General features: G+C 32.9%; 1 protein-coding gene across 8 annotated transcripts; it reads right to left on the reverse strand.

Moving 5' to 3' along the window:
• Nucleotides 1-2,622: 2,622 nt before the first annotated feature.
• LOC127845216 (zinc finger protein 888-like) lies at nucleotides 2,623-14,526 on the reverse strand. Of its 8 annotated transcripts, none has more exons than XM_052376014.1 (2): nucleotides 14,399-14,526; nucleotides 2,623-5,478 (listed from the first exon to the last, which is right to left on the reverse strand). In XM_052376014.1, the coding sequence occupies exon 2, from the start codon at nucleotides 5,273-5,275 to the stop codon at nucleotides 4,280-4,282; it is 996 nt and encodes a 331-aa protein (XP_052231974.1). In that variant the 5' UTR covers nucleotides 5,276-5,478; nucleotides 14,399-14,526; the 3' UTR covers nucleotides 2,623-4,279. The 8 variants fall into 8 exon arrangements, with proteins under 8 accessions (XP_052231974.1, XP_052231970.1, XP_052231975.1 ...); XM_052376010.1 differs by lacking the exon at nucleotides 14,399-14,526 and adding an exon at nucleotides 13,629-13,699; XM_052376015.1 differs by lacking the exon at nucleotides 14,399-14,526 and adding an exon at nucleotides 13,599-13,699.
• Between the last annotated feature and the right edge of the window lie 259 nt (nucleotides 14,527-14,785).

Below are 14,785 nucleotides of genomic sequence, written 5' to 3' on the forward strand. Positions count from 1 at the left end.
TTTAACTATAGCCATATAAGGAAAAATGCCCCGCCCTTGGTGGCCATGTTTTTAAAGCAACCAAAACCATTTTAGAACTCATCCAAGATATCACTGGGACAAATCTTCTGACCAAGTTTCATGATGATTGGAAAATAAATGTGACCTCTAGAGTGTTAACAAGGTTTTACTCTAGCCATATAAGGAAAAATGCCCCGCCCTCTGGTGGCCATATTTTTCAACCAACCGGCATCATTTTTGAACTCATCCAAGATATTATTGGGATGAATCTTCTGACAGAGTTTCATGAAGATCGGACAATAAATGTGGCCTCTAGATTGTTAACAAGATTGTACTATATCCTTATATAGCCATATAAGGAAAAATGCCCCGCCCCTTGGCGGCCATATTTTTCTATCACACGTAACCATTTTCGAACTCATCCAAGATATCAATAAGACAAATCTTCTAACAATATTTCATCAAGATTGAACAATAAATGTAGCATCTATAGTGTTAACAAGGTTTTACTCTAGCCATATAAGGAAAAATGCCCCGCCCCCTGGCGGCCATTGTTTTCAACCAACCAGCATCATTTTCGAACTCGTCCAAGATATTATTGGGATGAATCTTCTGACCAAGTTTCATGAAGATTAGACAATAAATGTGGCCTCTAGAGTGTTAACAAGATTTTACTATAGCCATATAGCCATATAAGGAAAAATGCCCCGCCCTTTGGCAGCCATGGTTTTCAAGCAATTGTAACCATTTTCGAACTCTAGACTCTAGAGTTAAAAAGAAAAATGTTGACGCCGCACAATGCACAACGGACAAAAGGCAATCACAAAAGCTCACCATGAGCACGTTGAGCTCAGGTGAGCTAAAAAAGCCTAATATACTTTATGGACGGCCCCGAGGGAATATCGCCGGACTTATAATTAAAGTTCTCACACATTTTTTAAGGCTACATTTTTCATATACCCTTTACAATTATGATTATATATGAAAAAAATATACTAAAAAAAGAAAGATTATTATAGAAACAAGCAAATTCCTTTAATTGATATTCCCACCTAATACATTTTTATGGGTGCAAAATTTGGAAAGAAGGCTATTTGAAGGGTTGCACCTTTCCCCTCTAATTTGTACTCGTGATGCGTTTGCAGCACACAATAGCACGAATATAATATTTTATTGCGTCAATATATCATCATTTCTCCTATAGTAAGCTTGTTTTGTTTTTGGGAGTAAAAAAGAAAGCTCTACAACTTTTAGTTAAATTAGAGCTTTGTCACAGACGTGACGTATACCCCAACCTGCCGAAATGACACAGACTATTTTGCAAGCTGTCTTCACAAAACAAGAGAAGCTAATTTATGGCGATTTTTAAGAATTATGCTATTATCATTTGTGGCCATTTTTGACCTTTGAACTCAAAGTATGACCTTGGCCTTGGAGATATTGACAAAATTGTTTTGTGCGACACACCGTCCAATGATGGTGAACAAATGATTTTAAAATCTCACAATGAACGACATAGTTATGGCCCGGATAAGCTCATTTATGGCCTTTTTTGACCTTTGAACTCAAAGTGTGACCTTGTCCTGGGAGATATCAATGTAATTCTTTCGCGCGACACACCATCCTATGATGGTGAACAAATGTGCAAAATGATTTTAAAGCTCACAATGAACGACATAGTTATGGCCCAGTGGCTCTTTTTTGACCTTTGAACTCAAAGTGTGACCTTGACCTTGGAGATATTGACACAATTCTTTCACGCAACACATCGTCCAATTATGGTGAACAAATAAGCCAAATGATTTTGAAATCTCACCATAAATGACAAAGTTATGGCCCAGACAAGCTCATGTATGGCCATTTTTGATCTTTGAACTCAAAGTGTGACCTTGACCTTTGAGATATCGACGTAATTCTTTTGCTCGACATACCTTCCAATGAAGGTGAACAAATGTGCCAAATTATTTTTAAAATCTCACAATGAACAACATAGTTATGGCCCAGACAAGCTTTCGGGACAGACCCACAGACAAAGTGACTCCTATATAGCCCCCATTACCATTTGTAATGGGGGTATAAAAAGTAAACTTTGCAGGGGCTTGTGACACTTTTTTATGCATAGACGATTTTTTTACGTGATATTTTGACCCATGAATCCCATTAAAGTATGCTGGTTATTCAGAAGGAAAGAAAAAAGAAGATCAACTACTGCCTATGTTTCCTTCTCTGTGAAAACCGGACTTAATGCATGTGCGTAAAGTGTAGTGCCAGCTTAACTTGTGCAGTCCGCACTGTCAAACGCTTACCAGGGACGACACTTTCGGCCTTTACTGCATTTGCGCTTAGAAGACACTTCCTTCAAATAAACAATTCCATTTACCGGTAAGCGAAAAAAGGCATTCCTGGATAGCCTTTGTAAACTGCAAAGGCCAATTAGGGAGGACTATTAAAGCACGTGCATTAAGCACACTTTTCCCACAAATCAACAAGTTAGAGGTGAAGATGTTAAGCTGTTTTCTTAATTCAATGAGATATTAAAAGCTGAGTTATAAAAAACATGCAAGACAAGTGGCATAATAACTTGTTTTATTTTATAACAAAATATCATTTAAATAAATATTCTTATACATATTTTATATACAAAGACTAAAACAAACATAATTTTTCTTTGAATCAAACAATCGATATTTAACTATAAAATATGCATACTGAAACATAAAACATGGGTTTGTAAATACAGTTACGAACAAAAGAAAACATATCAGTTCAAATGAAATACATGGAAATAATTAAATTATTATTTTACAAACAATCTGTACAGTTAGAGAAAATGTTGACCAGTCTCACTGAACCAGATATAATTATAAATTCCATTTGAGCTTTTCTAAATAAAACTGTTTTTGTCCGGAAGGATTTGATAAGTGTTATTGTGAAGACACTCAAACGTACAATCTTCCAACAAAACATACTTTTTTATCACTGAAGTCTTGATTAATATTAAATCAAATAGTGTTAATAAAATACGGTAGAAGTTTAAAACTATAATAAGAATTATGATTTTATGATAATAAAATTGTGGGAAACAAAAAATTAAGCAAATACTGGATAAAGGATACCTCTTTAGAAGAATGCAGTGCAGGTACCCTGTACATAAAAGTATAAAATATAATTTAACAGCTATACAACTTGTAACAAGAGGTTCGTGGTCCGATATATATGCACCCTCTCCCAAACAGGGCTTTGAACTAGTGACCCCAATTTCAATAGAGGTCATTAAATGTCCAATGGCAGGCCAAAAGGGGTCATCTACTGTCCAAGGCCAATGCGTATGGGAAGTATCAAGCCAATTGGTAAATTGGATGACAAGTTATTAATTAGAATAGATTTTCATACTTATTGAGACAGTGACCTTGACACATTTGACACATATCTGTGATAAAAGGCCCTTTAAGATGATATGCATCATTAATTTTTGGCTTAACCAAGAGTTTAGACCTTAGTCCAACTCAAAAAGTGGGTCAATATCAGGTCAAAATGAGGTCAGCTGATGTTGGTGTGTTTATAATGTCAAAAGACATCAGCCATGCATGTCTGAAAGCTTTGTAATATTAATGTTAGAAGAAACACTTTATTTTGGTTTTATATCATAGGCACTAATGGCCCATTCACTGTATACCTTAATTCGGCATCAGTAGGCTTAAAAAGTATGACGGTACAAAAAAATAACATCTATGTTACTTAAGTTTCAAAACTGTGTAGCAAGCTAATTTTATGTAACCCGCCTTTTAATATTAATATTATTAGGAGAAATGCATATAATATTGGGTTAACCAACAATTTAGACCCTAGTCTTAGTCCAAAATTAGGTCAATATCAGGTCAAAATGAGGCCAGCTGATGCTGGTGTGTATATAATGTCAAAAGACATCAGCCATGCATTAATGAGAGCTTTGTTATATTAATGTTAGAAGAAACACTTCATTTTTGGGTTAACCTTGAACAGATAGACGGCCTGAAAAACAAACAAACGGAGAGGCCAATTACAATATGCCTTTCAGCATCTTATTGTGTTCGTTTGTTGTATATTCATTAATTAATAAATGAACATAAAAATGACTATGTAGGTTATGACTTAATATAATAATGTAGGTTCTAGATATTCCTTTACCATGCATTATTCATGAAATAATACACGAAAAAATGACTACAGGTATGTAGGTTATGACTCACTATAATAATGTAGGTTTAAGATTTTTCTTCACCATGCATAATTCATATATTTATGCATCAATACACATTGCAGCCTCATCTTCAGTATCTGAATTGAAATCATTACTGTCCCAGCTATCATATGAAACTGATTCATCCTCTTCAGGACTTGAATATTCAGAATCTTTAACTGTTGATAAAGTATCTGCAACATTCTTACATTCATTACTAAAGTCAAGCACTGCCTTAAAAGTAACCTTCATAGCAGTTTTGGCAGCTGAATCTTGCTGTTTGTCAGCTTTTCTACTTTTTGTATGTTCAGTGTCAACTATACATTCTATTTTGTTTGTTTGGAGATCATTGTCAGTGTCACATTCTTCCTTCACTGTCACAGTATCATTGTGGTCCTCCTGCATGTTTGCCAGTTCCTTTTTAAGACGACGCCTATTCTTGTTCTCTTTCAAATGGGTTTTGATATGTTTTTTCAAGTCTGACTTGCAACCTTTCAAAGTTTTATTGCAAATGTTACATTTATTTGTTTGACCAACTGATTGGTGGGAATATTTTTTGTGCCTATTGAATGTAGAGTCATGCCTAAATGTCTTGTCACAGATATTGCATTTGAACACATATTCATTGAAATGTGAGCGAAGATGTCTGTCAAATGAACCTTTAGCAGAAAATGCTTTAGGGCAGATCTCACATTTAAATTTAAGAACCTCAGGCTGCTTTCCTTTTTGCACAGGTTCACCTAAGTGCACACGCCTTTGGTGTTCTTTCAGAGCAGATGACTTTCGGTAAGCTTTTTCACAACAAGAACACTTATAAGGCCGTTCATCTGTATGTGACCGAATGTGCTGCCTCATATTATTTTTGTGCTTATCAACTCTGTCACAGAATGGGCAATAATATGAACGCTGCCTTTTAATTGAACTTTTTTTGTTCTTTCTTTTTAATGATTTAATTCTTGTACTGGGTAAATCGGAAGTGGTCATATCATAATTTGGCATAATTTGAGATGTTTCTATTTCCATAATATGTTTAACATCAGCTGTTTCCAACTCCATTTTGGTTGTTACAAATATATCATAAGCTGATGTTTCCACTTTATATTTGGCTGTATCCAGTTTTCAAGTCTATAGCATCAGATGTTTGCATGTCTCCATAGACCGCTTTAATGAATATCAGATGTCATCATTAATCTATCTGCAATATTATCCAGCTGAGCATCATGTGGTCATCACTACTTAACAATTCTTCTTTCGGTTAACTGAAAAAAACAATACAAAATGAATGTTAGGCATGCAAATATTTCAAACATAACTAATTTATGGTAAACAACTTAATTTAAACAGCGAAAAGTTCAAACATTCCCATATCTAGTAAGCATAAGTGATAAGAAGCATACACATGTGCAGTTAAGCTGCTTTATTTTGAACCAGGCATTAACTTCCAGGTAGTTCCAAGTAAATAAAATAACTTCACTGCAATAAACTTAGCTCTAGGAATATTCTAAAATGTCAGTTATAGTCACTAATGCCATGTGTCAAAGTCATTAAGGATTGTTCAGCATTTGCAAATTTTGCTGGCATTTCACTTGTAATCACTTCAAAGCAAGAGTATACTTTAGTTTTTTTCCACATTTGTGTGAATACAATGATACTGAAATACATGTATCCAGTAATTCCGAATACAATGTGTTTAGATATGTTTATTAACAATCATCAAATCAACGCTTTTTGTGGCTACCACCAACAAATTATTTATTAATCGTATTTTTTTTTTAAATTATCAACTCTTATACTAAAAGGTTATAAACAAAAAAAATTATAGTACTGACAAGAGCGACCATGCATGGTAAAACAAGATGCCAAAGTGATGTACTTGTAGCAAAGCAAGATGCCAAAGTGATGTACTTGTAGCAAAACAAGATGCCAAAGTGATGTACTTGTAGCAAAAGGTTAAATCATAATATGTATAGTTAAAAAAATGCTTTAGAGACTCAATGATTTATGTAGTGGAAGTGGTAGGCAATTTTTTTACACTTAATTTAACAAGTTTATGATTATTAAATTCAAGATCTGATGACTTATAAGAGAAGAATAGACCTACAATGTAACATGTGTAGCCAGTATAGGTAGAAAGTGTAGCCAGTAAAGGTAGAAAAAGTACAAATCATAAACTAGTCTAATAAAGGAGATGTTTGACGCGAACTAAGTGAAACTCTATATATGGCACTAAATTTGCTGAAACATCTCACATTAGAAAGACCACTTTGTTGTCAAAACGAGACAGTTTTAATTTTAGTAAATGTTCATTTCTTGTATAAGAGCATGACATATAAAATGCATTTAATACCAATTTAAACTTCTGCATAATCTATTACATTCACAAAGAGGAAGCTGTTATTCTGCCTTGCTAACAACAAAAGGTGAGTGATATATATACATAGTGCCAGTTACGCGGTCATGGTAGTTTTCAGACTATACTTACAGGGTCAAAATAAAAAACGGGGTCTGTATACAACCCCGCATTTGAGACACCTTTAATTACTTTGTAGGGGGGGGGAGGGGATTTAATGCAATCAAATTGCACAATGAGGTCTTATATCGAAAATCACAATGGGGGGGGGGGGTAGGGGAGGTAATGCAATCAAATTGCACAAAAAGGTCTTATATCGTATATCACAATCAGGTCTTAAATTAAAATAGTATATACCACGCAATTATTTTCGCTATATATTTCCTTGTATAAGGCGTTAAATAAATGACATGTTTATATATAATAATATATGAGGTACCCTTATATACATTAATTCATGTTTATATCGGATAAAAAAAGGGTATGGAGATACATGTACAGTGATATTTTTGTAAATTTTCTCATCTGAGTCCTAGGACTCGATAACTTGCAAATCTATGAGTCCCTGAATTGAAAGAATCAGTCCAAATATTTAATGATATTATTTTTTGAGAAATTTTAATGCAATTTTGAGACTCACATTATTCGAAACTTTGCATCCCAAGAGGTTTTTGTGAGTCCAAGACGCAGGACTCACAGGTAAAAAAATCACTGCATGTATTTAAAGTGCAAACCCCATGACCTATTTCTAAATCAGAGACCCCGTAACTGGCCATATGTGTGAATATAGACCAGTTGAATATTATTGTTTACATTCATGATTTTCCGCGCATGCGGACTGACTGGTTGGCAAAAAACACTGGTTACAGTAACGTAAAACATGTATACATGTCTTTTGTTTAATCAATAAAAGGATACATAAATCCGAAATAAACATTAAAACTCTTAAATAATAGTGCAAAAATATAATATTAAGTACCAATAAATGTATTTTCATAAATATATTTCCTCTGTATAAAAATACAAATTATTTATTAACATCAGAGTAAACGTGGTCGGAAGACTAAACTGGCAATCCAACACAACAAAACTATAAATATTCTTTCCTATTCTTTGTGATTGTAAGATTTTGATTTCAAAGATATAAACACATACATTAATTTGATTATAATTATAAGTGGTGCAGATATTGTTATTGTTCATAAGCAAGCGAAAGTGTAAGAGGGGCATTTAATCAATTATAAAACGAGTTGTACTTTTCATACTTATTGAGACAGTGACCTTGACACATTTGACACATATCTGTGATAAAAGGCCCTTTAAGATGATATGCATCATTAATTTTTGGCTTAACCAAGAGTTTAGACCTTAGTCCAACTCAAAAAGTGGGTCAATATCAGGTCAAAATGAGGTCAGCTGATGTTGGTGTGTTTATAATGTCAAAAGACATCAGCCATGCATGTCTGAAAGCTTTGTAATATTAATGTTAGAAGAAACACTTTATTTTGGTTTTATATCATAGGCACTAATGGCCCATTCACTGTATACCTTAATTCGGCATCAGTAGGCTTAAAAAGTATGACGGTACAAAAAAATAACATCTATGTTACTTAAGTTTCAAAACTGTGTAGCAAGCTAATTTTATGTAACCCGCCTTTTAATATTAATATTATTAGGAGAAATGCATATAATATTGGGTTAACCAACAATTTAGACCCTAGTCTTAGTCCAAAATTAGGTCAATATCAGGTCAAAATGAGGCCAGCTGATGCTGGTGTGTATATAATGTCAAAAGACATCAGCCATGCATTAATGAGAGCTTTGTTATATTAATGTTAGAAGAAACACTTCATTTTTGGGTTAACCTTGAACAGATAGACGGCCTGAAAAACAAACAAACGGAGAGGCCAATTACAATATGCCTTTCAGCATCTTATTGTGTTCGTTTGTTGTATATTCATTAATTAATAAATGAACATAAAAATGACTATGTAGGTTATGACTTAATATAATAATGTAGGTTCTAGATATTCCTTTACCATGCATTATTCATGAAATAATACACGAAAAAATGACTACAGGTATGTAGGTTATGACTCACTATAATAATGTAGGTTTAAGATTTTTCTTCACCATGCATAATTCATATATTTATGCATCAATACACATTGCAGCCTCATCTTCAGTATCTGAATTGAAATCATTACTGTCCCAGCTATCATATGAAACTGATTCATCCTCTTCAGGACTTGAATATTCAGAATCTTTAACTGTTGATAAAGTATCTGCAACATTCTTACATTCATTACTAAAGTCAAGCACTGCCTTAAAAGTAACCTTCATAGCAGTTTTGGCAGCTGAATCTTGCTGTTTGTCAGCTTTTCTACTTTTTGTATGTTCAGTGTCAACTATACATTCTATTTTGTTTGTTTGGAGATCATTGTCAGTGTCACATTCTTCCTTCACTGTCACAGTATCATTGTGGTCCTCCTGCATGTTTGCCAGTTCCTTTTTAAGACGACGCCTATTCTTGTTCTCTTTCAAATGGGTTTTGATATGTTTTTTCAAGTCTGACTTGCAACCTTTCAAAGTTTTATTGCAAATGTTACATTTATTTGTTTGACCAACTGATTGGTGGGAATATTTTTTGTGCCTATTGAATGTAGAGTCATGCCTAAATGTCTTGTCACAGATATTGCATTTGAACACATATTCATTGAAATGTGAGCGAAGATGTCTGTCAAATGAACCTTTAGCAGAAAATGCTTTAGGGCAGATCTCACATTTAAATTTAAGAACCTCAGGCTGCTTTCCTTTTTGCACAGGTTCACCTAAGTGCACACGCCTTTGGTGTTCTTTCAGAGCAGATGACTTTCGGTAAGCTTTTTCACAACAAGAACACTTATAAGGCCGTTCATCTGTATGTGACCGAATGTGCTGCCTCATATTATTTTTGTGCTTATCAACTCTGTCACAGAATGGGCAATAATATGAACGCTGCCTTTTAATTGAACTTTTTTTGTTCTTTCTTTTTAATGATTTAATTCTTGTACTGGGTAAATCGGAAGTGGTCATATCATAATTTGGCATAATTTGAGATGTTTCTATTTCCATAATATGTTTAACATCAGCTGTTTCCAACTCCATTTTGGTTGTTACAAATATATCATAAGCTGATGTTTCCACTTTATATTTGGCTGTATCCAGTTTTCAAGTCTATAGCATCAGATGTTTGCATGTCTCCATAGACCGCTTTAATGAATATCAGATGTCATCATTAATCTATCTGCAATATTATCCAGCTGAGCATCATGTGGTCATCACTACTTAACAATTCTTCTTTCGGTTAACTGAAAAAAACAATACAAAATGAATGTTAGGCATGCAAATATTTCAAACATAACTAATTTATGGTAAACAACTTAATTTAAACAGCGAAAAGTTCAAACATTCCCATATCTAGTAAGCATAAGTGATAAGAAGCATACACATGTGCAGTTAAGCTGCTTTATTTTGAACCAGGCATTAACTTCCAGGTAGTTCCAAGTAAATAAAATAACTTCACTGCAATAAACTTAGCTCTAGGAATATTCTAAAATGTCAGTTATAGTCACTAATGCCATGTGTCAAAGTCATTAAGGATTGTTCAGCATTTGCAAATTTTGCTGGCATTTCACTTGTAATCACTTCAAAGCAAGAGTATACTTTAGTTTTTTTCCACATTTGTGTGAATACAATGATACTGAAATACATGTATCCAGTAATTCCGAATACAATGTGTTTAGATATGTTTATTAACAATCATCAAATCAACGCTTTTTGTGGCTACCACCAACAAATTATTTATTAATCGTATTTTTTTTTTAAATTATCAACTCTTATACTAAAAGGTTATAAACAAAAAAAATTATAGTACTGACAAGAGCGACCATGCATGGTAAAACAAGATGCCAAAGTGATGTACTTGTAGCAAAGCAAGATGCCAAAGTGATGTACTTGTAGCAAAACAAGATGCCAAAGTGATGTACTTGTAGCAAAAGGTTAAATCATAATATGTATAGTTAAAAAAATGCTTTAGAGACTCAATGATTTATGTAGTGGAAGTGGTAGGCAATTTTTTTACACTTAATTTAACAAGTTTATGATTATTAAATTCAAGATCTGATGACTTATAAGAGAAGAATAGACCTACAATGTAACATGTGTAGCCAGTATAGGTAGAAAGTGTAGCCAGTAAAGGTAGAAAAAGTACAAATCATAAACTAGTCTAATAAAGGAGATGTTTGACGCGAACTAAGTGAAACTCTATATATGGCACTAAATTTGCTGAAACATCTCACATTAGAAAGACCACTTTGTTGTCAAAACGAGACAGTTTTAATTTTAGTAAATGTTCATTTCTTGTATAAGAGCATGACATATAAAATGCATTTAATACCAATTTAAACTTCTGCATAATCTATTACATTCACAAAGAGGAAGCTGTTATTCTGCCTTGCTAACAACAAAAGGTGAGTGATATATATACATAGTGCCAGTTACGCGGTCATGGTAGTTTTCAGACTATACTTACAGGGTCAAAATAAAAAACGGGGTCTGTATACAACCCCGCATTTGAGACACCTTTAATTACTTTGTAGGGGGGGAGGGGATTTAATGCAATCAAATTGCACAATGAGGTCTTATATCGAAAATCACAATGGGGGGGGGGTAGGGGAGGTAATGCAATCAAATTGCACAAAAAGGTCTTATATCGTATATCACAATCAGGTCTTAAATTAAAATAGTATATACCACGCAATTATTTTCGCTATATATTTCCTTGTATAAGGCGTTAAATAAATGACATGTTTATATATAATAATATATGAGGTACCCTTATATACATTAATTCATGTTTATATCGGATAAAAAAAGGGTATGGAGATACATGTACAGTGATATTTTTGTAAATTTTCTCATCTGAGTCCTAGGACTCGATAACTTGCAAATCTATGAGTCCCTGAATTGAAAGAATCAGTCCAAATATTTAATGATATTATTTTTTGAGAAATTTTAATGCAATTTTGAGACTCACATTATTCGAAACTTTGCATCCCAAGAGGTTTTTGTGAGTCCAAGACGCAGGACTCACAGGTAAAAAAATCACTGCATGTATTTAAAGTGCAAACCCCATGACCTATTTCTAAATCAGAGACCCCGTAACTGGCCATATGTGTGAATATAGACCAGTTGAATATTATTGTTTACATTCATGATTTTCCGCGCATGCGGACTGACTGGTTGGCAAAAAACACTGGTTACAGTAACGTAAAACATGTATACATGTCTTTTGTTTAATCAATAAAAGGATACATAAATCCGAAATAAACATTAAAACTCTTAAATAATAGTGCAAAAATATAATATTAAGTACCAATAAATGTATTTTCATAAATATATTTCCTCTGTATAAAAATACAAATTATTTATTAACATCAGAGTAAACGTGGTCGGAAGACTAAACTGGCAATCCAACACAACAAAACTTTAAATATTCTTTCCTATTCTTTGTGATTGTAAGATTTTGATTTCAAAGATATAAACACATACATTAATTTGATTATAATTATAAGTGGTGCAGATATTGTTATTGTTCATAAGCAAGCGAAAGTGTAAGAGGGGCATTTAATCAATTATAAAACGAAGCCCTTAAAGCGGAATACATTACAATTTATAAACTTTTTAGTAATTTTCTTTTCCATTGAATGAATTACCGTTTCATTTCCATCGAATGACAATATCATAAAGTTTAGCATACATATAAAAAAAGTTAGAATTGCATATTATGCAAATTGAACTGTCTTTGCGTGCAATCTCTTTACTGGTGATAAGGAGTTATATATATAACAATCTAGCATTTAATGATAAATAAATCTATATATTAATTTTTTTACACAGGTATTTTTTACCCTTTTGTTGTTTGCTTGTTTTCATGAGGTCGTTTCGTACACTACAGAAACGTACAATCTTAACACGTAATAGCCGAGTTTACATTTGCCGGTACTCGTTAAATACGTTAATTGTGTAGCAGTGATATTGCACCTTTTTTTTATTTATAGTTATTAAACACTGTATTATTATGATTAAACAGGCTAATATATATATATATATATATATAATATATATATATATATATATATATATATATATATATATATATATATATATATATATATATATATATATATATATATATATATATATGTACACTAGTTCCTGTTAATCCATTTCGGACAAATATCTTCATATGTTATTTAAAGCAACTGTTTCGTATTATGGCTTTACAATTTTGTATAGATGATCGCTCAATATGCCAAGAGATGACATGGAGGTATCATAAATGGTGTTTAATGACCAGACACTTGTATGCGACGTGTGCTTTATGCAGGGACCCAAGAATAGGTCCCTGGATTTATGACACCATGTGTTCTTTGTAATTGTTTGGACAGTATCCGATCATAACGAGATAATCGTTTTATGATGAACAAAGGTGCAATAAAACACCAGGTTAAAAACGCTGAAACAAAGAGTGTCAAAATTGGTGCGAATAATTAAATAAAAACAATTACATTTATTAAAAAATTTTATTTAATGTGTAACAAGGCAAGTTTTTACAGGCATAAATGTTCAATTAAGTTACAATATGTTGCGTACATAAAGTCGATCTATTTGCTGTTTCTTTTCATCCTTATTTGTGTTCGTTCATTAAATTTGATTTATTCTGACAGAATTTCAATATCTGAAATTTTTATATCTAAAAAATGGTCGCGAAGATGTGCCAAGTAGAGATTTTTATGGTTACCACATACCCAGCTCGTATATTGTGTCCCAATCCCGAGTTCGTTTATAGTAAAAACAAATAATAACAACAATATAATCGTTCCAAAAATGCATTTTCTTGCACGATTATGTTTTATTCAGACATAGTTAGTAAAATTATATTTGATATAGAGCATGATTATCAATACAAACGATGATTATTTCAACCTTCTCTATATGCGCTTATATGAATTTCACCTCTTTGCCAACCAGTGGGCGGATTCTAATATTTGCAGGTGCGCGTGACTTCACTCGTCAACTGGTCTATAGTATGGTTGTTACTGGTTGAGTCGTGGGTTCTGTTTGATTCGTGGGTATAGAAATCGCCTGAAATCTCGCGATAGAATGTTCGCACATGATGCAGTTCGTTACGGAAAAATGTTTTGACACGGTCACCATTTTTTTCCGATCAAAAATTCGTCAAAAACAAGTAAATAGTGTAATTCATCATAACTTGATAGGTCGGTATGAAATATTTCCTCATTTATGTATTGTTCATATAGCGTTTCAAAGGAACACAAAATCGTTTATTTAGAAGTATTTACCATGCTACATCGTCTGTTGACATTTTTTCACAAGAAATTAACCTGTCCTGCAAGGTCAGTTTAAAGGCTATTTATAGTATGCAAATCTTGAAATTCTGGCAGCCAATCAGAACCCACGAATTAACCGAAAGCTTATTTTCATGATGGTAGTTTGACACTATCAACACAGTCGATTATTTTGATGATAAAAGACGATAAACATTTGGAAAAAAGCAACAAATCTTAAAGAAGAAAGGTTAATTATTACTTTCATAATGATTCATGGTCATATATTTTTAAAATATTTGAGATGCAACATCTTTATTAAAATTACCCACGACTTAACCGGCATATAGCATATATGGAGCTGATTTGACCTCTAATCTAGACTTGGGAGGTGAATTGAAATAGCTTCTGGAACAGATAATGGAAACTTTTTCTTACCAACCAATCTTATTAAAGGATGATTTCAAAAAAACTTGTTAAAGGCAGGTGAATACGTATTAAGCATGAATAAATACATATACGAAATAGACTGTAAAATTTGTTTACATTTTATTTAGTGATCAATGGCAAATGTCAAACTAAGGGGGGTAATTGGGGCGATGTTCTTACGACAACGTCGAAACGGTCTCAAATTATTTTTTCTTTCCCTCTATGGCAAAATTGCATTGAATACCAATCTTAAAGTCTTATAAAATTCCATTTTTAAATAAGATGTTTCTTTTAAGTTCACTGCAATTTACTGACATACGTATTTCAATTTAAATTGTCATTTTATTACGTGCGCATTTTCAAATAAAACAAGAAACCGTCGGAGACGGGTAATGC

This window comes from Dreissena polymorpha, chromosome 9, assembly GCF_020536995.1.
Source record: "Dreissena polymorpha isolate Duluth1 chromosome 9, UMN_Dpol_1.0, whole genome shotgun sequence".
Lineage (NCBI taxonomy): Eukaryota > Metazoa > Mollusca > Bivalvia > Myida > Dreissenidae > Dreissena > Dreissena polymorpha.